Consider the following 22,129-nt stretch of genomic DNA (forward strand, 5'->3'; position numbering starts at 1 on the left):
GCTCCATCCATTCTCCCATCAGCTCCCAGCATTTCAAAATAAGCTCAGTGGCTGTGCCTCTTTGAAATTTGCCTCGTGGGCCTTTTCTATTTGTTTTTTTGAAGTCATTAGAGTTCACATTCCCAAGCTTTTCCCCCTGCAGCCAGTACAGCAGGGTTTATTTTTTTTAATAAAGAAAGAAGCAAGCAGAGCTCTGCAAATAACCTCGGCTTCCCTGAGCAGGGCATCACCCCCAGGCATTGGATAGGGGTTAAAGGGGGCTCTTAGAGTTTCCTTCCCACCCCAAAGCCCCTACGTCCCTACACACAGCAGCATGTACTGGATGGAGTCCATCTTATAAAGCCACCACCTTTCTTACTGGAAAACAAGAAGTAGTGAAGGAAAGAAAAATCTGTCACGTGGGACCATTTTGTCCATCTCAGCCATTAATGCGGATGCAGACACAGAAGGGAAGCACCTCCCAAACACCAACAGCTGAAGAGAATAGGAGGAAACCAAGGAAGCGAGGTGTTGGCTTCCTAGAGAAGGAAGGGATTGCTGAGCATGGAAAACACAGGCAGCTCCTTTGGAAGCTGTAAGCACAGAAAGGAGAGCAACCACACCTTAGCTGAACATCTTCAGCCCTCCAGGATTTAAGCTTCTCCATTGGGAAGAAGTGCAGGCAAGGGAGAGAGCTTGCTTGGAAAAAGCATCTTATAGCAAAAGCCTGCTTGCAGGAGAGCTGGGCGCACACCAAACTTTGGGCTGCTCGAGGCAAGAGAACCAAGCGTGGCTGCACTACAAGCCCCAGCTTCTCTGAATTTAAAGGATTGGCCCTTATAATGCCAAGAGCTGCAGGTGGGCTGGGGGAAGGGTGCTCAGCTCTCCAGAAGCCCCAGGACACTCCTGGCCCTGCGGGGCTCAGCGTTCCCTGCAGCTGGACCCGACCCCAGCTGCTGCCCAGCTGCATCGGCAGCTCTCGAAGGGAGGATGCAGCAGAGCACAATGATTTGTTTTTATTGGGAATACTTGCTTCCTGCCACCAGGATGCATATGCAGCAGCAGAGAAACGTGCAGGGGTTTGGAGACCTTGTGCACCGTGTGAGGCAGCATGGGCTCACTGAAAGGGGCATTATGCAGACATCTGCTGAGCTGGGGCTGTGTGAGCAAGAGGTGGCCAAGAGCAAACTGTGAGACCTGCAGCCCTCCTTCTGCACTCAGGAGAGCAGAGTGCTGTCCTCCAAATCTCCCAAAGAACTCGGCCCAGGCCATGGCCGCTGCTGGGCTGGGAGCCCTCTGTGAGCTGGGTGAAGCTCTGAGCATCTGCCTGAGCTGCCCTTCTTCCCATTGATACTCAGTGGGGTCTTGGTGAGAAGATCCCAGAGGAGAGCACAGCAAAGTGCAAAGCTTTAGTGCTTAAGACAGGTGGAAAGGAATTTTATTTTCTGCTCATTCTGCTTTCTCACTGCAATCTTAGCAAAGCTTTGCATTGTCCTCAGAGCCTTCCTCCTGCCCTGCCCTCCATGGGGCTGCCCCAGCACCATCCCTAAGGACAGCTGTGTGGCACAGTAGGGTTGGCCATCCTCACGCAGCACAGAAGAACAGCAGAGCCCTCCTCCCAGGGCACAGCTTGGGGTGCACATTGAAAGCATCTCTCAGAGCATTTCCAGGCAGCAGCAGCACGTGGCTGCAGCACAGCTCTCTGCAGGGCAGTGATTTCTGCGGGCAGCTCTGGGCAGTCCTTGCTGCATCCCGTGATGAGGCTGGGACCGGATCGAAAGCTTTTCTCCCTCTCAGCAAACACCCACATCCACCAACCAAGATTTCTCGCAGAGCTGTGGGACCGTGGTGGCTTCTCCCTCCTGATTCGGTGCTGCTGATCAAGGGCAGCATTCCTCATCCCACGCTGGGTCACTGATGCAGAAAATGTCTTTTCCCCCGATGACACCCCTTCCTCGAGGACAGGAACGAGGGAAAGCTGCTAGGCATCCCCTGCCTGCTCCCCCTGCCCCAATTTCAACAGCAAGCCCAGTGACCTTACCAAGGCCATCCCACACATCCCTGCAGCACCCACACACCCCCCCACCAGGAACGTCTCAGTACTGGCACAGCTGAAGAGAGCAGAATGGGGGGGTTGGGTGCTCTGCTCGGTTGGGTGCTACCAGTATGGGGCAGCTGCCAGGAGGATCTGCAGGGCCATGGAGAAGCAGGGCAGCTGTGCCACACTGTATGCCACGGATCGTGTGGGAGCCCTCAGCTTCAGCAGGTAGGCCACGGTGTGCATGATGCGTCCCGCACAGAAGATGAAGAAGTGGATCCTGGCCACTGCAGGACTGGGATCCAGCAGAGAGTACACAGCTCCGAGGAAGAGGAAGGGGAAGATGTTCTCCATGTCGTTGCGATGTGCCCTGTGAAGAGAAACGGGTTGCTCCTTCCCACCTGGCTTCCAGCCTGCTGATGGGGTGAGTGCAGCCCCCAAAGGGCTCCAAGCCCCCTGCGTGCAAGTGGGGCCAGACTTGGAAAATGGAAGATGAGACCCTTCTCCTCCACCTGTGCAAGACTCCACACAGCCCCCAACCCCCTGATACCTGCCATTCAGGCACAGACTTTGAGGGTAGTTTGCCCTCTCCATGGCTGCAAACACATTAGCAAGGTCTGACCTGGCATGTGCTCATTGCACAAACCCCAGACTTCTGTACACCGCCGCCGCTGCATCTCCGGTTATTTATTTTTATGGAAGCTGGTCCTTTCTGACTAATCAAAAGAGGATTATCATTACTATCACTACTATTTTATTTTTCTTAGCAAAAGAACAGCTCATCTATCTCCTCCTCCTCTCCCTGGCAGCCTGTGGCTTGGTGTTATGGGGTGTTTGGTGAAGCAGAGCTGGCAGCAGGGCTCGGCACGGCTCCAGCCTCCCTTCCTGTGCAGAACCAGCCCACACAGTGCCTGGGCCAGTGCCCAGCCACCTCCTCCAGAGAGCTAAAGACAAGCACAGAGCTGGGTCACCCTGAATTCAACACCGAGGACTCAGTCTCATTGCGCCCACTGAGCCCCAAACCCCAATCCTTCCACACACAGCACGCTTCCATTAATGATTGAGCTGCCCTGGTTCACAGGGTTCCTGCCTTGGACCTCAGGGCATTCCACCTAGCTGTGCAATTAGTTAATTAATGAACCTTCCAGCTTCCTGCTGCCCTGTTGGGGCGGGATGCTGGCTCTGTACTCGCCTGCGGCAGCGCTCCACATCTGGGTCCTCACGGTAGTACTGCAGCCCTCCATTGCGCAGTGCATCCTCTGGGTTAGCAAACGCCTGCAAGAGAGTGTCACCATGCAGAACTGTCAAGGATGCAGCTCCTGATATCTTTGGGAGGGCTTTGGGGGTTATTTTCATGCAGTTTTCAAAAGGGGTTAAAAAAAAATGAATGGAGCAGGAAAAAAGTGATGAATGGAGCAGATCTCAGTACATCAGGTATCCCCCAGGAGCCTTTGGCACAGACATTTCTCTCCATGAAATCCATTGGGAGACTTTGCCAACCTCCTGCACAGAGCTTCCAGATACCAAAGGCAGCAGCCAAAAGATAACAGCAAATGATGGATGGCTTTGCCCTACTGAGGCAGAAAATCCCCTGGCTGGCTCTTTGGCACTACTGCTTTCCCCGGGAAGAATGGGATCCACCGTCAATATCCTCCCAGAGGAAAACGATGGACACACACACTGCTCTGCAGGGATCTGATTCCAGGTGACAGCTTCACCTTGCAGCCGTGTTACAACACAGGCAGTGCCGGGGCTGCAGCATCACTCAGAAACACAAAGGAAAAACCACATCCCCAGCTCCAGCGACACCACGATGGAGGAGAACCCACTTCTGTCTTTGGCCTGGGAGCAGGACCGCCTCCCTCCCTCTCTGCTGGTGCATTCAGAAACGTCTCAAATACTTTCAGTTTGTTTTTTTTTGCAGAGCTGAGCTGTGCCTCAATCCCTGCTGCTGTCCCCACGTCCAAGAGCCATTTCCTCCAGCTATTCTTCTGTGTTTCTGCTCCCTGTGACTTCACTCTTCTGCAGCACAGAAGCTTGCTGCCACATTGCAAGAATTTTTCTGGCATTTCAACCATTTGTCCTTAAACTTTTCTCTCTCTTTCTGACATAGCAAATGAATGTAAACAGAGCAGCAGCTCACCTGCATGGTATTTTACATCTGAAATTACTATTTAGATTAGGATTCAGAAATGATAAACATCAAGCTGCAGATGGTGGAAGCAAACAGAAAGAGCCAAAGAGAAGTGAGATGGCTATCTGCCACAGCTAGAAAACCTGTTTTGCTTTCAACTGAAGTCAAAGAAAACTCAGCTTGCTTCTGCAAAACCCAGTTAGTTTTGCAGGATGAAAAGAAGAAAGGGTTTGTAGTAAATCCAAGCAGAAACCCCAGCAAAAGGCAGGAGGGGCGAGGGAGGGAAAGGAAGCTGGGACGTACCTTCTTCCTGAGCCTCACTTGTCCCGTGATGATGGCAACGACATACATCTTTAGAATCAGGATTGTGCTGTAGAAGGTGAATGACAGGAACACGGTGTTCCCCATCATTGTGGGAGCTCCTGCCTTGGCCCTGCAGAGGGGGACAGGAAGGCAACACTTCAGCTGTCAGCCCCCAGCCCCACTGCCCCCACAGGGTCGTCCACGAGCAAAACAGTACTGAACTACTGGCAAGTGGTACCCAGACCTCACCGTGTGCTTTTGCTCCTTGGATACTCCGCACAGCTCCCTCGACACAGCATCAGCCTGCCCTACAACACCCCACAGATCTCCCCTTCTGCTCATGCCCAGAGCTGCACAGAGCATCCCTTGCTCATCGACAGCCTGGGGGAGGAGGAGACGGGAGAAAGAAGGTACCTACCTCTGCTGCACCCAGCCAACTCCGTCCCGATCCCACAGCCCTGCGTGGCAGCGTCCCAGTGCTCCCAGTCCCGCCCCACAAGGACTGAGCACTTTGCACAGGCAGCCAGCCCTCCCCTCGGCACCACCTGCCAAGGGGACAGGGACAGAGCTGGCCCTCTTTCCAGCTACACACATTGCCCACCAGATTGTATTGTCCCTGGGAGGGTCCCAAAGTCACAGAGGATCCCAAAACCCAACAGGAGAACCCCAAAGCCCCCCAACCTGCAGAGGGAAATACACACCAACCCGTCCCTGGGGCAGCTCCGCTTGCTTTTCTCCCAAAACGCGAATCAGGGGAGCCGGGTGCAGGCTGATCCTAGCCTAGAAAGGGGCATCTGAATTGGAGCTGGCTTTCTCAGCCATCAGAAGGGAAGAGTGAGAGGATCTAAGCCTGCAAGGAGGGTCGGAGCTTGGCTGCTCCTGCACTGCAAACCTTTAACTCCTCCTTCCCTTGCGCGGCCCCAGCGCTGGCAGAGAGCTCTCTGAGCTTACAAGGGCTGGACTGGGGACTCGGCTCCTTTACATACACAAAAAAATCTATTTCAGGCAAATGGATACTTTCAGAGATCGACTGGAAAATGAATGTTCTGGGTATGTGAGTAGTTCTTTCTGGTTTGGATTAAAATAGTTGTTTCCAGCCACAAAATAAGCCCATGAGCAGAGTAGGATGGTTTGCTTCTTGCAAAAGAATCCATCAGAGCATTGCTACCTGTAAGACTGACTTTGTTCTGCAGTGCTTTCTAACTGCCAAATGAGCACGCTTTGTTCCAAGAGAAACCAGAGCAATGAGCAGGAATGCTACAGCCCAGGATCGGGCTCGGGTCCTGCTGCACAAGGAAAGCTGTCCCAGCAATGCGACAGAGCAGACACCAGCAGCCTTCTCTCTATATCTGCCTCTGCACCTCCCCAGGGATCTGCAGACCTTGCTGAGCAGAGGAATACACACAAGCTCAGTACCAGCTGCTGACAAGCCAGGACTCTTCCTGTTTGCTCCAGCAGCAAACAGGGAGATGGAGAACTATGGGGTTGAGCAGCCCCAGACCCATGTGCATCAGATACGCTGGGTGTACAGCCCTGCAGAGGGGCGAGCACAGCAACCACATGGATGGGAGCGAGGAGCAGAGCAGCTCAGAGGGCAGATGTGGTTCTGCTGGGGTGCCTCACGTTGACGGCCCTCGTGCTGTTGGACACGTCCATGGCAGGGCGGCACCTTCTGGCCTGCGGCAGTGCAGCTGCCAGGACCATGCTCAGCTGCCCCATTAACTGGGGCAGAAGGCGGCTGCTGATCCTCCTACACGGAGCACATCCTGCTAGGATGGAGCCGTTGCCTGAACAAGAGCAGGTCCTGAGGGCAACATAACGCAGCTGTGCCACAAAGTCTCGAGCACACGAGGTCACAGCCCAAGGATCTGCACCGTGCCAATGCTGCTGGTGGAAAGCACTGCGTTCTGCTGGTGAATGGTTAACAGGAGTCAGGGTTGGGCTCTGGAAGGGTTGAAGATGCACCAATCAGGTCAGAATGATCCCAGGAGCTGTGGGAAGAGGGTGGAAGATTTTGTTGGAGGAGGAACAAGGAGCAGGAAGAAGGAAAGAAAAATTCATGGGAAGTGTCTGAGAGAAGTGCTTAAAAATAGAAGCTTCTAATAACAACCTTTCTTTAGGTTCTCTAGAACGGATAAAAGCTGCTCTCATTTCCCACACAGGGAACTGTTTATTTGAGCAGCTGAGTTATACCACAGCATTGTAACTGTGTTTTTCCAGCACTGCTGTGCTGGGTCACTTCCTGATGGCACCTAAAAGTGAGAGGGCTGCTTGTGTCAGAAATCCTCCCTGCTGGGGCACGGATGTGTGTGGCACGGTGGCACGGCTGGGACTGTAGAGGGCATTTCCATTGCCCAAAAGGACAATTCCCCATTTTGCTGCCTGCTAGAGGAGGATTTTGTTTTCCCTTAGGCTGCAGCTCAGCCCATGCTGCAGAAGGCCCCCAGCTATACTCCAGCCCATTCAGTGCCCTCCTTCCCCACCGTCTCCTGCGTCTCCCATCACACAGCTTGCAGGCATGGCATGCCCTGCCCCAGCCATCACTTGCCCTTTGCTGTGCCCAGCCCTGGGAAATCCAGCGGCCCATGGGAGATTTCTCCTGCTCCAGTGCAACCACAGCTTCAAGTAAAGGCATGACTCAGCTTAGATATTCCTTAATTAAAGAGAAAGGTGCTCCACCTGCCTTTCTCCCTTAGCCTGCATGAAAGGTCACATCAGGAAGAGGGTGATTAGCCCTACTCGTGGTGCACCCCGTATTCCACATGAGAGTGAAATCCCCTTGCTTCACATGCTGCACCCTGTTCCCCAGCCCCTGGGGTCTTCACTGCAGCACAAAGAAGGTATGGCAAAGTGCCTCAAAGCCTAAAACAAACAGGCAAGCTCCAAATTCTTCAAACTCCAGGAGATTTTGTCTGTGTTTCACTGCAAAGCATCTTCCCTGCAGCTGTACTGGCAGAAGCTACACACATTCCTCGTGTCTGAGGCCTCTCAACGGGACTCTCCCAAAGACCAGATGCTGGCAGCGGCAGAGAGGCCTGGGGAAGGGGTGCAGCATCTCCTGGTCTGGGACACAGCAGGAGCAGAGGATGCTGTTGTTCCTTGGCCAGCTCCAGCTCCATCCATCAACCCTTGCCAGGCTACTGCCCTGCTCCCAGCCACCCCAACTGCAGGGCTGTAATTGTCCCTTGCTGGTGGGACAGCGAGGAAGGGCTGCTGGAAAAGCAGCCAAGAGGCTGTGAGCATGTGGGAGGCAGATTAGATTTTCTTGTTCTGAGCCTCACATGGATTCACGCCTGAGCTGTCTCTTAGAGGGAAGAATTCCTTGGCGAGGCTGCAGAGAAACAGCCCAGCTGGGAGGGATGCTCTGCTCCTCTCCGTTCCACCCAGCAGTCCAAACAGGCTCCATGCAGACCTGCACCTGCAGTTGCCATGGGACCGTGGTGGGAGCTGGGGACGGGGCTAGGTGTGTGGGAAGCCAGCATCTCTCATGTCATCCCACTGCAGCAACTTGCATTGTGTTTCTTCCCCTGAATCAGATGCCGATAAACAACAGGCAAACACCACTTATGTCACTGACCAAAAAGAGGGGCTTTCCCAGCCAGGCTGGAGGCAAAGAGAAATAAGTCCTATTGCCAAACATTCCAAAATTGCTGGAATACTGCCAAACATTTGGCAGAAATACTGCCAAACATTTCCTAGACTCGAAGCAAGCATTTGCAAACATACGAAATAACTACAGTTGCCCTGGTGGGATTCTCTTGAGCAAGATCAAAGGTTCTGCACAGTCCTGCCTCCACACACTGCATGACAAAGGAGGGGGAATTGGGGCACACTTTGCCTCCCCATGGTGCTCTCCAAAACACAGACCACATTTTCAAAGCCCTGAGTTCTTTGCCCCCTCCATCCCTCCTAGACTAAACAGCACTAATTCCTCCCACCTCTCCCCATAGGTCATGTTTTCTAAATCTCTTCATCACCGATGCTCATCTCATTTCTCAGAGCAAGGCACTGGGCAGCCCTTTTGCAGCAACCCTGAGCAAAGACATTTGAGCTCCCAGCTCCTCAACTTTTACCTCCATCAGTCAGCTTGTTTGCTAAGAACCCAGGGTGCCTATCTCAGACCAGTAAGAGCTTCTTGGTGGTTTGAGGTTTTTTTCCATAGTTTGGATGAAGTCAGCCTGTGAGCAATGTTGCCAATACATTTTGAAACTTTCCCTTTCTTTTCCTGTGCTGGTGGCATGATGTATCATTCAGTCTCATGTTGGCAGCACTGTTTGTATCTCAGCACCCAGGAGAAAGGTGGTCCAGGTCTCGAACGCTGACGTTTATTAGTAAATGTCTCTCATGTGTAATGCAAAAAGCATCCTCCCTGCAGTCAGCCTGGAAAGCAGGGAGTCCTTTGGCTGTGTTGTTTACAGCCCTCACTGCCTGGGAGCTCTTCTTATGCACTCACAGCTCACGACCCACGACCCAGGCTGGAGTCACATCTTAAGTGCTGGAGCAGGAGATAAGGAGAAAGGAATGAAGCTCACAGGCTGCTTTCTGGACATTGCAGCAAGGATCGCACGCCCTGTGCAGCACAGCACGTGGGATTTATGAAGCAATCAAAAGCCACTGCGAGGAAAGAGAAAGGGATGTAGGACCACACAACAATCCACACTAATATTCCATCTTTAACAAGAGCAGAATGTGGTGTGTGCCAGAATGATGCAATGAAGCAGAGAAACCCCTGCAAGCAACAACTTGAGCATGCAGTCCAGCACTTGGACTTACTGTCCTGGCATTCCCTCTCCATGTGAGCCACCAGCAACTCCAGCAACCCACCCAGGTCCTGTGCTTTGCTGGCTCTCTTGACCTGCAGGCTCTGCCCCCATGGCCATGATGTGTGCTCAGAGGTCTGCTCCATGCTGTGTTTATGGAACCATGACTGCTTTACACAGCCTTCCACGAGGAGGTATGCTCTCCATACAAATATTTACAAAGCAGCAGAAGGCATCTTTCTAGCACAGCACATTTCTACTGATGGTGCCATCAACATGGCTAAAAATGAACAAGCGCTCACCCATTAGATGGGAACTGGTTGGGAAGAAGTCATGAGAAGGGAGAAGAGATGAGAGCTGTGGGATGGAGGCCAGAGCTGTCCCACGAGGAGAGTAAGGGACAGGAGCTGTGCTGGTTTGTGCTGGGAGGGGACTGCTGCTCTCCAACAAGAGCACGGAGGTGTCCAGCCATACCAGCCCTCATGTCCACCACCATTCCAAGGCCCCAGAGCCCCTGTAGGGAGCAGGGAGCAGCAAACTGGCCTCATACACATCCTGATTCATTGACCTTTCAGAACCTGAGGATTAATTTAAGCTCTGAATCACTAGATTTAATTCTCCTTCCCGAGTTGCTGTCATAGCTGACGGTAGCACTCGATAATTATAAGCGTTGATTCACTTTCCAAACTGTTGAAATTAAATTACTTCCTGGGACGATGATTCCCACAATAAAACACAGTTTAAGTGAAGATGATGACGATAATCGTTTCATAGGATCTGCCTCCCCTCTTGTTCATGTCATGGGGAGACACGCTGGGGGTTAGGAAGAACGGCGATTATTGCTCAGCTTTGTCTAGCATACTCCTCCTTTGATACATGTCTGTGAAATTACCTCTTACTCAGCTTTATCACACCCCATTCACTTTCATCTCTCTTCAAAGGAGATTCCTCCATGCTTCTGATTATCCCAACCATACTTGTTATTTCCCTCCGACGCTGAGGCAAGCAGATGACCAGCACATGACTCCCAACTCACTGCACTCCACACTCCAGCAGTCCTTTGGCTCATTTTTCTTTTAAATGCCACAAGTCCTCTCTTTGGGCTCTAGGATGTCTCCATACCAAGCTGCTTATTGCTCTGGAGAGGCTGTTCCTAAAATGAAGGAATTCCAACTGTGTTCTTGCAGAAGACAGGCCTGAAACACCACCCCACAGCCATCTGACCTATCTGCTTTGCCCAGCTCTGTTCCTTTGGGTCTTTCTGCACTCCAGCATGGTCTCCCTCTTGGCATGCTGTTAGCACAGCATGAACCCTGCTCTTTGTGGAGCGTGTCCATCCTCCTGTCCTTGATTTGTTCCAGCTCACCGCTAGCCAGGGGGTTCCCAGCTCCCAAATACATCATAACAATAGCTGGATACCGAAGCCCTGCATGCAACCTCCTATTCACAGAACTCCATTTTCCTCCCCCTGTTAGACAACATACCTCCTGGAAAGAGAACCTACACTTTTCAGACTCTCTACGGTCAACACTGATAGATGTCTCCATGTCTGATATACGGGAGTGACTCCACCCCAATGGTTCAGCATTGGACATGGAGCACAACCCAACAGGTGCTCACTGTGCACTTCAGATGGATTCTGCAGGAGCAGAGGGCTTAGCACTGTGCAGCTGGACCTGCTCAAACAGCAGAACCATCCAGGAGACTGAGTGACAGCTTGTCACTGGTTTTGGGCCAGTTCAGCCCAGTTCTGTGATTAATGGGGACCCATGCGCTCATGTCCCAGGAGATGAGGAAGGGAAAAAAGGGGAAAAGGCAGGGAGATGTGGCTACAAACAAAACAGTGGCATCGAGCTAAGGGAGAAAATTTACTAAATATGATAGTGGAGTGCAAGATAACACAATATAATACAATATAATTGGAATTGAAACCAGTAAATCAAATAAATTAGGGAGAGAGCACCCAAAACTGAAGGCCTTACTCTTATGCTGAAGATGAGAGAGCGCACACACAGCAGGGAGGAGCAGTAAAATAAGGGAATGTCTCATCCTCATTTTCTCTTTCCCTCTAAACAGAAAATGGAAACAGAACAGTGAAGTCTTCCGGGATTTGTAGTTCTTCTCTCCTGAGAACCACGTACCTGGAAATATCAACAATCCACCAAACCGGAGCAATAACTCTTTAACTCCCAGCACACTACGTGATATTATGATGTGGAATACTGATAACAAAAATCAGAGAACCACGACATAGCTGCTTGGGATTCTGCTTGCAGACACTCCAGTCCATGCTCCTGGACAAGACTTTTTCCTATCGGCAGAAGGAAGAGCAGAGGAGAGCAGCTGAGTGAGATCGTTTTGCATAGTTTGCATGGAATGGCATTTGCATGCACACGCAGGAGTGCCCAGCACAGCAGGCTGCAGGGACACAGCCATTCCCAGAGCTCCCAAAGGCCACACCAATGGGATAACATCAGGCCCTACAAATCAGTTTTCTTGCATAACTGGAGCAGCTGCACAATAACTCATCACCTTAGGAATTCGCTCGTGTTGGAGCCCTTGTTTGCAATAGCTGCTTTGCAGGACTTATTTTAGTGACCTGTGTTTAAGTCTCTTCCACAGGAGATGGGTGAAAGAGCAGGGTGTTTTGTTCTGTGAGCTGCAAGCCAAGCACAGCCTCTGATTCTAGTCCAACTCCAGACCTACGGAGCACTTTTATACCTTCTTTCATCTAAAGGTCCCAAAGCTCTGGACGGAGATGTCTGGCTAATAACCCACTGGTCTATGTACGTTGGATGAGATACAAGGCACTGGCCACATCAGAGGGCCCATGGCTGGGGAACAGTGTGTCTCATGGCCTGTAATCCTATTCCTGTAGCAACCCTCCCTGGAGCAGAATGTTTTTGTCCCTTTCACACAGGCTTTGTCTGTAAGTTATTATTATCTGCAACAGAAATCAAGTTTTAAGAGAGAAGTAAACATAGGGATAGAGTTTCCCTGTTATTTCTTGCTCTGTACAGCCACACAGGCTGGCTCACATGAGAGCTGCTCCGCTTCAGCTGCTTCCAAGCCTGGATGGAGAGCAAAACCAGAGAGCAGATCCTAGCCCCAGATTGGAACCCAGTGAAAGTCAAATAGATTCTGGTTAAAAAAAAAGTAATAATAATTTAAAAAAAGGAGAAAATAAAAAGCCAACAAACCTAAGATGAGTGAAATCCAGGTCTCATGGCATCCCCATCCCACTGAAGAGGAGGCTGCAGCACAACTAACATCATCCACCCTGTGCTGCTCCATGCAGGGTGACACCACCTTGCCCGGACCCCAGATCTAATCACTAAACCACAGATGTCTGCACAAGCAGTGTTTAGTTTACAAGCCAAAACAATCTCAAATGCAAGTGCAACCTGATAGCCATCCGCTGGCTCTATCACTTCCAATCCATCCATTATTCACCACGATCTTGCACAACACCAGCCCTGAAACCAGAGCCCAGAGGCAATTAGGTGGGAGCAGAGACAGCTCAGGGCAGCTGTATCTCAACCTCTTCATTCCTGGCCCCAAAACTAGAAGAGCTTGAAGTGTACCTCAGTTTCCCCAAAACCAACGAGCTGATCTCCCCCTCCTCCCCTTCCTTCTCCCTCAAAAGCACATTATGATCTGAGAAGAAACAGAGCCACTGTAGTTGCAGGGACTTAAGAACCTCCTTGTGTTTGTTCTGAGAGAGCTGCTCTCCATCCATCTCCTTTGTTAGCACTGGATGGATGGAGCTAATACCTCTGAAAGATCAAACACACACATCAGCAGCAGCTCTTGCCCTATAAAGGGCAGGAGGTGCCCTGCCAGCTTGCCACCTTGCACATATCTACAGCGTTACCTTTCAAGGAAGCGCCCACAGGAGGGGAGAAGCATGAGACAGCAGCTTCACTCACCCACACCAGCGCTGCAGACCCAGCATGGCATTAAGCACCACCCCTCCCACTCCTTTCACTCCCATCCCTACCAGGTAACATCACCTGCTTGGCTCCACCTGCTGAAAACCACCTGGTTCAGCTTTAAAACCCCATTTGTCTCCCTCTGCACGTTACGGTGAGTCTCTTTCCTGAGCCTATGTTGCAGACAGAGCAAAAGGCTTTGAGGCAGATGGGAAATCCTGTAGGGCCAAACTCAGCTGTGTTTCCTAGAGGGAGCATTCAGAACAAAAGCTCTGCGAGTCCATTGGAATTTCACAGGGATTCAGCTGTGATCAAAGGAGCTGTTTCACATGGACAGATGTGCCTGGCCACATGCACCATGTTTCCCTCCATCCTTACCCCACGTCCATCCCTACCTTTCCCTGTCAGACTGTACCTCCTCACACAGCACAGCTGCACACACCAGCACCAGGAGCTCTGGGCTGCTGTATCCCAAACAAGGATTTTTTAATCTGCTCAAGGCTCTCCAGCAAAGATTCCAAAGAGAGAGCAGAGCTGCCAATCCCTTTGCCATAAAATGTCACGTTAAGAACATTCATCATCTTTAAGGCTCGTTTTCCCTAGCTGCAAGAGGAGGATGACAGTCTTTTGACTCCTTGGGTGTTGCCAGGATTAGACAATGTTTGCTCAACATTCACGTAGATTTTGGTGTTTGGTGTTATTGCTACCATCACATTATAGAAAGGTCAACGAATGACCATGTTCCATGAGTCAGAACCTTCCCACAGAATTAGTGCTGTCCTCAGAGCTTAGCCAGGCTCTGAACAGATCCCAAAGTACGTCAAAGCAACAGCCTTTTCCTGTTGCTGCCTAGTCTTGGTGTTTAGGACAAGGATGACTTGGAACGTGATGCTGAAATTGAAGCAGGGAAAGAAAACAAACTCCAACCACGCAAACGGGAGGGAAAAAATAAAAACACTCCTGTTGGAAAGACTCTGAGTACTAAGAGTGTCCAGTCAGGGTCAGAAGGCAGTGAGACAAGTGTTGTGGAAGGAGATATGCTTGGGTAAAAATAAAAGTGAGCACTGAGAAAGAGAGTTTTCCATTTCTCTGGCAAGAAATCTTTGCAAGATCCTCTTTCCAGCCCAGCACCTCATGTCAACAGGCAGTTGTGTCCCAAACGTGTTTGCTGAAGTACTTGGAAATATGCAGAAACCCATACACCCAAAGCCACAGGCTTTTTCAGGAAAGAGTGTTGCTTCACTGAACCTAAATCTCTTACCTGCAAATTTCTTCTGCTCCATGAAGAAAAGTCAGGACTGCAGCTTCTACTCCCATCACCCTGCTGGAGACATGCATCCTTCCTTGGCTCTCCAGCCCCCAGCCAGACATGCTGACCAGAGCTGCACCAATCCTCCAGGCACTGTGCCATACTGCTGCAAGCTCTAACTGCCAGGAGCACTGACTTTAAACCAACAACACACAAATCAGACCATGGGTGGGTGACAGAAAATTTCAACATACAGACTGCAGAGAAAGGGCGGGCAGAACTCTTGGCTGGGGCTTTCTTCTCTTTGCACCCTTTGCCTTTAACAGCCCACCTCTGCACTCCTTATTTCCCCTTTGCAACCGCCACCCCATGCCCACTGATCTCTGTGCTGACAGGGACAAGTGCCAATGTGTGATGACGAGCAGTGCTGTGCTGAGGCTCTGTGGGGAGCTGGGAAGGGCAGAGCACCGTTCTCAGGCTCTGCAGGCTGCACGTTGCAGGTCTGCGCTCCACTTGGAGCTTCCAGACAGCTGTTCAAGGAAATTGCCATCAGTGTCAGCCTCACCACTGCTATTAGACATCTCAGCCATGTCCAGGCCCAGCTTGAACCTATTTAACTTGTAAGGGATAATGAGATAACAGCATGACATGTTGCAGCTGAAGGTTATTTAAACACCCATCTGGTACCTGTTAGGCAGCATACATCCTATTGTTGTATAGGAAATATATGCCACCTCCCTCCCATATGGAAAGGAAAAGATCTATAGATGTGTCCCATGCTGCTCCTTCTTTACGCATAAATGAGGTCATTCTCCTCCTCCTCTCTGCTGTTTCTGGCACATTACTTTGCATTTCACGCGTTTAGGCAGACGTGCTGGTTGGTGGGGTGTTGTGGAAGGACACAAAATCATAGCAAAGAATTTACTATAGGCACCTTGTTGTCTCCATAGTCAGCAGAGGCTCCACACTCGCAGATACGAGGAGAAAAAGTGGACTGTAAGATCTGAAGCCACTCATCCTTTCCAAGACACAGCTTGGCACTGCACTTTATCCTGGAGAGATTAAGAGCTGCCACTCCATTTCAGTGCTCTCAGACCACGTCCTGTTCCTTCATCTGCTGAGGTCCACAAGGTGAGCAACCATCAGCCTCATTTCTTTATTCAGGCTCTCCCCTGTTGAGATAACATTGAGATATCAGACTCAAATTGCCTGTGAGGCTCTCGTCCTCTGCGGAGCCAGAGCTGAGAGACTGCGCTGTTTGCTGTCCTCAGAAATCATTTCATAACACAAGCTGTGTGTGAGCAGATGTGAGCGCCCCTCCTGATCTTCTCAGGCATCACTTCTAACTTCGGCAGAAGTTTCACTCTGTAAATCCTGGACGAATCTCTTTGTCTGACACCCCATCTAGCGTCCACCACGGGCCAATGCAGAGGACTGTGCGTCAAGGAAACACGGACTAGAAAACTCCCATCACTTCTTCAGCAGCTTGCTGGGGCTCTGGGGGCTCTGCGTACAAACTCTGCAGCTGATCCATCTGCACCAGCACCCCAGAACAAGGAGCCCCGAGCAGGAGCAGTGCCCAGCATGGGACTTGGGCAGAGTGGACTCCAAACGTGGAGCCCTATGGCTTCCCATCTGCTTGATGTCCTTGGCTCTGAGTGTGAGGCAATCCTTGTTTTAAGGGCAGGGATCACAAAGCTGGTAGGACAAAACACCTGCTCTGAGAATCTGGTCTGAAAAGGCACCTTTCTGGTGCGTCCCAACTGTGAGCTGCAGAGCTGCAGAAACCTTTGGGTGATGTGGTACAGCTCAGCCTGAAACAAGCACTGCTGTGCTCCTGGTGAATGAAGCAGCAGCTCCAGGTGCCATGAGGTTCCATGCCCTCAGAGCTGGGAACGTTCTGCTTGAGCTCTCCCCATGCAATACCCCTCATCCCCCAGCAGTACCCTGCTCTGACACTTTCATTTCACAAGGAACAGTGTGATAACTGTACATGCTCCAGGAAGTTTTGTTTTGTTTTTTTTTTTTCTTTTTTTTCCTGCAGTTTCAGTTTCGCTTTCCTTTCTTTTCACTTCTCACCATGAAGCTTCTCCATGCTGGTGTGCTCTCCATCCTTGCACCCGCACTGACACCCGCCATAGATCCGCTCAGTGCTTACCTCATTGTAGGGGGTGCAGCCATCGGCTGGCAACTCTTCTCCCCTCACTCCTGGCTCAGGTGCAGTCTTCTGGAGTGCTGCAATGCGAAGGACACACTGAACTTCTCCGGTAAGGCAGTGGGAAGGGCAGCGATGGCCCTTCCTGGGGTGGGGGATTCCCAGTGCATTCTTTGAGTGCTCGTGGAAAAAGAAGCTCCAGAAGGCAAAGGCTTCTAACACAGCTTATCCCAAACCCCAGCCACTCACTGCCTATAATGTGTTGAATGAGGAGCAGTGATGAGTGCTAGCTCTATGGTTCAAAACGTTGTTTCATTTCCCCCAGATAAGCAGTCTGGCAGTTATTTCATCCTGAAACTGCAAGACTGAAAAAACCTTGAGCTACTTTCTAACCACACATTCCAGTGCCTGTCACTTGGAAATCCCCCACTCCTGTGTCTGCAAATGTTGTTTCGTGTGGAGAGCGTGGTTGACGGCTGGCTAGCTGAGAAAGGCCTCGCTGATAACATTCGGCTGATCGAGCAAAACAAGGCGAGGTCATGCTGACCTTGCAGCCATTGAAGAGCTGAAAAAACAAGGGAGAAGGAAGTTTGCAAAGGGCTGTGGAAAGTACTGAAATCAACCAAAAAGGACAAACATGGGTGGGACTGCTATGCGCAACGTGGACGAATCGTGAGCTCGGATCTTGCAATATGCATTAGCCTTGTTATCGCCAACATAAATACGCAGCGCTACTAAAATAAAGTGAGACATATTGATCACCTCCCTGGTCGTGTGTTGTCTCCCGCCGAGCTCCGACAAATGGTGACCCCGACGTGATACCGTTGGCGATCTAGACGAGCGGCGTGAAAACGTTCAGGCCCTAGTGCAGCGGGGCGGCGAAAGCACTGTTGACGGTGCTGCACCTCAGGATCCTCTATGAGCCCTGACTGATACGAGCTGCCGGACCTTGCAAGGCTGCAATGGAATTGTCCTAGGTATGGAAAGGCAAGCAGCTTATGACTTATTTAGTTGGTTTTTAGAAAAGCGGGGAATAAAGGGGATAGATGTAAAGAAGGAACTCCCGGGACTGCTGACCTATGGCCACTGTCAGGGAATCTTTACTAACCTTCACTCAGTCCACGAGTTGAGTGAGTGGAGAAAGTTTGGGGATATGCTTTGGGAGGCTACATTAGAGGATGATAAAATCTCTAAGAAAATGGGCAAATTATGGAAAGCCGTTCATAATGAGTTGTTACAAGCCCAGGCCGAAAAGAGGGCAGCCCAGCAAGCGATAGGAGCCCACCAGAGAAACGAAGGGTATGGTGATTGGCCGCCAATGCCCCCAGCTACGTGTACGATACGAATCCCGCCCGAGCCAGGCGTGGATGCGGGTCCAACTGATGACGTGGCAACGCCGCCTGTTGATCCACCTTCCCCAATGGCACCGACCATACAGCCGACAGCCCCCCACTTCTGTGTCAGTGGTGAGCCCGTCCCTGGGGCTGAAGGGGACTTAGCTGAGGCCATCACGAAGGGCCAAAGGGAAGCCTGGGCTAGTCTGGCTAGAACGTGTCTGGAGGCCGGGGATGGGGAGGGGGCGACTGCTGTACAGGATTTGGCACGCCCGGTGACGTACACCCCGTTAGCTGCTGGGGGAATGGAGGCGTCCATAACGCCCTTAGATTGGAAGCTGCTAGATCCATTCAGGATCTAGCGGAGGGATTAAAAGCTCAGGTGCAAGCCAGTCAGTCCCAGGTCCTGGCAGCCCTTGCACCCTTGCAAGCGCCCACGAAAGCCATGCAAACCACGCCAGAACCAAGAGGGCGTGTCCGGTGCTATCGTTGTGGCACCCGGGTCGTATCCGGCGTGAATGTAGAGCCCCTGGAGTATGGTGCCAGAACTGCAAGACCAACACACACGATACGGGCGCTTGCCGTCGGCGGTCGGGAAACTCGCAGAGCAGCGCGAAGAAAGGCAAGTCGACGCAAGTAGCTGCCATAGCCGAACCCAACTTCTCCAACCAAGCACCCCAGGGAGCTTCGGAATGGACCTGGCAGCCTCAATAGATGTGAATTTCCTGACGAACAAGCCGCATAAGATCCCATCCGGAATTATGGTCCCAATACGGATAGGGGGGCAGTCATACAGAGACTCATCCTGGGCCGCTCCTCGGCCTCGATGATGGGCCTCTTTGTACTACCTGGAGTGATTGATGCTGACTACTTGGGTGAAATCTACATCATGGCTTACACCCTATTTCCCCCGATAAGGCCGGAGGCGGGACAAAGGTTTGGGCAACTCATCCCTCTCCAGCCCCAAACGAAAGAAATTCCCCCAGGGACACCAACACTAGAGGGAGTGGAGGATTCGGATCAACGGGTCAATTAGATCTCTCAAACATCCGAAACAGGAAATACAGGTGAAATACAAGAATGAAGTATTGACTTTGCAAGGACTGCTGGACACAGGGGCAGATACCAGCATCATCAGTTCAGACAGCTACCCCGTAAGCTGGCCTCTATTCCCGGCAATGGCGACGGTGACTGGAGTTGGGGGAATGTCCCTAGCAAAAAGAACCCCAGTAGTGACTTTGACGCTGGATAAACAACAGCTCACCGTGATCTTTTCTGTGGTACAATTGCCAGCTGGGGTGCAGTGCCTCCTGGGACGAGACGTCCTCAGTCAGATGGGCATGATACTAACCAACGATGACCAGCATTTATCTTGAGCACCATTGCTTGGACTTTCCCAATTCCCATTACTTGGACCACCAACACGCCAGTATGGGTTAAGCAATGGCCCCTAAAATGGGAAAGTTTAGAACAGGCACATCAGCTTGTGGGGGAACAGTACCGACAGGGGCATTTGCAGCTATCCACCAGTCCCTGGAATACCCCCATTTTTGTGATAAAGAAGAAATCAGGGAAATACAGACTTTTGCATGACTTGAGGGCTGTCAGTGATCAGATGGAAGCCATGCGAGCCCTTCAGCCAGGAATGCCCAATCCCGCCATGATACCTCAACACTGGCCTATCATTATTATCGACTTAAAGGACTGTTTTTTCACCATAAAGTTGCACCCCCAAGACACGAAGCGATTTGCATTCACCCTGCTGGCAATAAATAGAAACGGACCTGATCGACGTTTTGAATGGACAGTTTTACCACAAGGCATGAAAAACAGTCCAACGCTGTGCCAGCTATATGTTGATGACGCGTTACAACCCATACACAGTGCCTGGCCCGACGCGATAATATACCATTATATGGACGATATATTCATTGCTCAATCGTCTCTGTTCACAGAGCAGCAAGTGACTTTTCTGAATAATACCCTCCAGTCAAAGGGGCTAGTGGTCGCCCCTGAAAAGATTCAACGTGCTGCGCCGTGGCAGTATCTTGGGCTTACCTTGACGGACACACTAGTAAGGCCCCAGAAACTCCACTTGCATACTAACATTCGCAATCTAAATGATCTGCAGAGACTTTTGGGAGATATTCAATGGCTGTGCCCGGTTGTGGGCATCCCTAACGAACTTTTAGATGTGCTCCAACAGTTTCGTTTCAGAGCTGGGATGTAAATTTCAGGGGAAACCCTCAAGTACTGGAGGCTCCTTTGCCTCCTGATGCTACAATACATCGCTTCATACCAGCCCCGCATTTGACGGTGACCAATAGGCGGTTTTCTGGCACTTCAGCCATTGAAACACTGGTTAGGATTCTCTTCTAAAAGGACATTATATAGCAACATAAGCATGGGTTTCTATAAAAGGAAAGTGTGCTAGAGGACTCAAAAACAGTTAATGAAAATTGAGCACGTGCATAGTATCTCTGCCTATATACAGAAGACCCCATCCCTGAGCTTTACAGAAAGCAGTGGTACGGTGCCATGAAAATTCATGGCAAATTCTCCTGCAAGCAGCTTGGTTCCTATAAATGCCATTGAGATCTGTTTCATGAGTCCGCTCCTGAATTTGGTTATCGGCCGATTCACGATCTCAGGCAGTGTGTTTGCTACCTCTGATGGCCATCCAGCTACAGGCAGAGAAAGGGGAGGAACATATGACATCTTCTGACTCTGCCCTTATTCTTCCAGTTGTGAAGATGGATTTGGAAGCGAAAAGTCTTCGGCCAGCATCTGGCTGTCCAAATAGTTCTGAGAGCTCTGAGTACAAACCTTCACTCCAAGCAGCCCAAGAAGCCCCTGGTGATGTCCTTCCACGGCTGGACTGGCACAGGCAAATCGTTTGTCAGCAGTATCATTGCAGAGAACCTCTACCAACTCAATGCATGGAGAAGGAGGTTTGTGCACCACTTCAGCACGGTGCTGCATTTCTCACATGGTTCGCATGTCCATCTGTATAAGGTACATACAGCTTTAGTTCATTTCCTCCAATTTATCTGCAGTTGGGAGTTGGCAAACACCAGATTGTTTTGTTTCTTCTCACAGGAGCAGCTGCAGAATTGGATTCGGGGCAATGTCAGTGCCTGCCCAAGGTCCCTTTTTATCTTCTCTGAGATGGATCAAATGCCGCACGGCCTGATAGACTCAATCCTGCCATTCCTCAGCTACCGCGATGAGATTGATGGAGTTTATTATGGCAAGGCGATCTTCATCTTCCTGAAGTAAGGAAAGTGAAGGGCCTAGAAGGAGTTACAGCCCCACAGACACAGCAGGGACAAAGGAAGTGCCACTTGCTGACAGGTCTGTGGCTGAATCAGCGCAGCTGAGCAGCTCAGGGTCCTTCCTTTGCTGTGGTCTTTATCACTTCCCACTTCTGGGCAATCCCCACACAAAGGAACATCACCTCCACTCCAGTGCAGAATCACATAGTCACTCAAATCACTGCCAAGACACGAGCACTAAAGACAGCAAAGATACAATCTAATGAGCCTGTGAATCTCCTTCCTAACAGCAATGCAGGTGGAGATAAGATAACGGAGATTGCTCTTGATTACTGGAGAAGGCTGAAGAGGAGAGAAGACATTCCTGTGGAGGAGCTCCAAGATCTGCTCTCTAAGGACATTTTCAGGAACCCAAACAGTGAGTACAGCACCTCTGGGCTCCCACAACCACTGCTGTGTGTATGTCAGTTCTCTGCAGACTGCTCCACAAAGCATGAAGCAGTGCTGCCTCCTGAGCACGCCGATGGCAAAGCTCTCCGTGCTCTCTCTTCCAGGTGGTTTCTTTCAAAGCCAACTGATCCAGAAGAACCTGATTGACTATTTCATCCCTTTCCTCCCTCTTGAATACAAACACGTGAAGCAGTGTGTCCGGGAGGAGCTGCGTGTTCAAGGGCGTCCTGATGAGGAAGAACTCATCACCGAGATTGCCTCAGCAATGGCAGACTACCCCAGCGAGGAAAGGCTCTACTCCAGCAAAGGCTGCAAGACTGTGGCCTCCAGAGTGGCTCTGAGCACCTAGGCACCACACAGCCATACTTCATGCTCCTGTTGCAAGACCCCACCAGGCAGAAGGACTCGTATCAATACCCATCTGTCTACATCTCCTTCCTTGACAGGGCTAGGATTTATCCTGTTTCAGAGGGGCCTTTTGTGATGCCCTTTAATAAATCATGGAATATCCCAAGTTGGA

At 51.0% G+C, this 22,129-nt stretch overlaps 2 protein-coding genes across 10 annotated transcripts; one reads left to right on the plus strand and one right to left on the minus strand.

The window, feature by feature from the left end:
* Positions 1 to 1,387: 1,387 nt before the first annotated feature.
* PTGES (prostaglandin E synthase) lies at positions 1,388 to 17,080 on the minus strand. 9 transcript variants are annotated; one of them, XM_010720880.3, is made up of 6 exons: positions 16,554 to 16,630; positions 15,330 to 15,567; positions 14,408 to 14,470; positions 4,455 to 4,584; positions 3,210 to 3,292; positions 1,388 to 2,387 (listed from the first exon to the last, which is right to left on the minus strand). In XM_010720880.3, the coding sequence occupies exons 2-6, from the start codon at positions 15,410 to 15,412 to the stop codon at positions 2,138 to 2,140; spliced, it is 609 nt and encodes a 202-aa protein (XP_010719182.1). In that variant the 5' UTR covers positions 15,413 to 15,567; positions 16,554 to 16,630; the 3' UTR covers positions 1,388 to 2,137. The 9 variants fall into 9 exon arrangements, with proteins under 9 accessions (XP_010719182.1, XP_010719181.1, XP_010719184.1 ...); XM_010720879.3 differs by having other exon boundaries at positions 14,408 to 14,590; XM_010720882.3 differs by lacking the exons at positions 14,408 to 14,470; positions 15,330 to 15,567; positions 16,554 to 16,630 and adding exons at positions 4,704 to 4,762; positions 4,873 to 4,999; positions 5,156 to 6,497.
* On the plus strand, positions 16,461 to 22,123 carry LOC100549178 (torsin-1A-like). The gene is given in 6 exon segments (XM_019621443.1): positions 16,461 to 16,662; positions 20,630 to 20,649; positions 20,651 to 20,899; positions 20,984 to 21,159; positions 21,450 to 21,577; positions 21,714 to 22,123. Coding segments are annotated over 6 exon segments (1,005 nt in total). The 5' UTR covers positions 16,461 to 16,475; the 3' UTR covers positions 21,959 to 22,123.
* The last annotated feature ends 6 nt before the right edge of the window (positions 22,124 to 22,129 follow it).

Source organism: Meleagris gallopavo, chromosome 19 (genome assembly GCF_000146605.3).
Source record: "Meleagris gallopavo isolate NT-WF06-2002-E0010 breed Aviagen turkey brand Nicholas breeding stock chromosome 19, Turkey_5.1, whole genome shotgun sequence".
In the NCBI taxonomy this organism is placed as follows: domain Eukaryota; kingdom Metazoa; phylum Chordata; class Aves; order Galliformes; family Phasianidae; genus Meleagris; species Meleagris gallopavo.

Coding starts and splice junctions, on each gene's coding strand:
- PTGES (XM_010720879.3), bottom strand. CDS start 15,412: ATGAGTGGCTTCAGATCTTACAGTCCACTTTTTCTCCTCGTATCTGCG. Junction 4,585..14,407: donor GGAGCAGAAGAAATTTGCAG/GTAAGAGATTTA, acceptor CCCCCTCTGCAG/GGCCAAGGCAGGAGCTCCCA. Junction 3,293..4,454: donor AAGTGAGGCTCAGGAAGAAG/GTACGTCCCAGC, acceptor ACTCTCTTGCAG/GCGTTTGCTAACCCAGAGGA.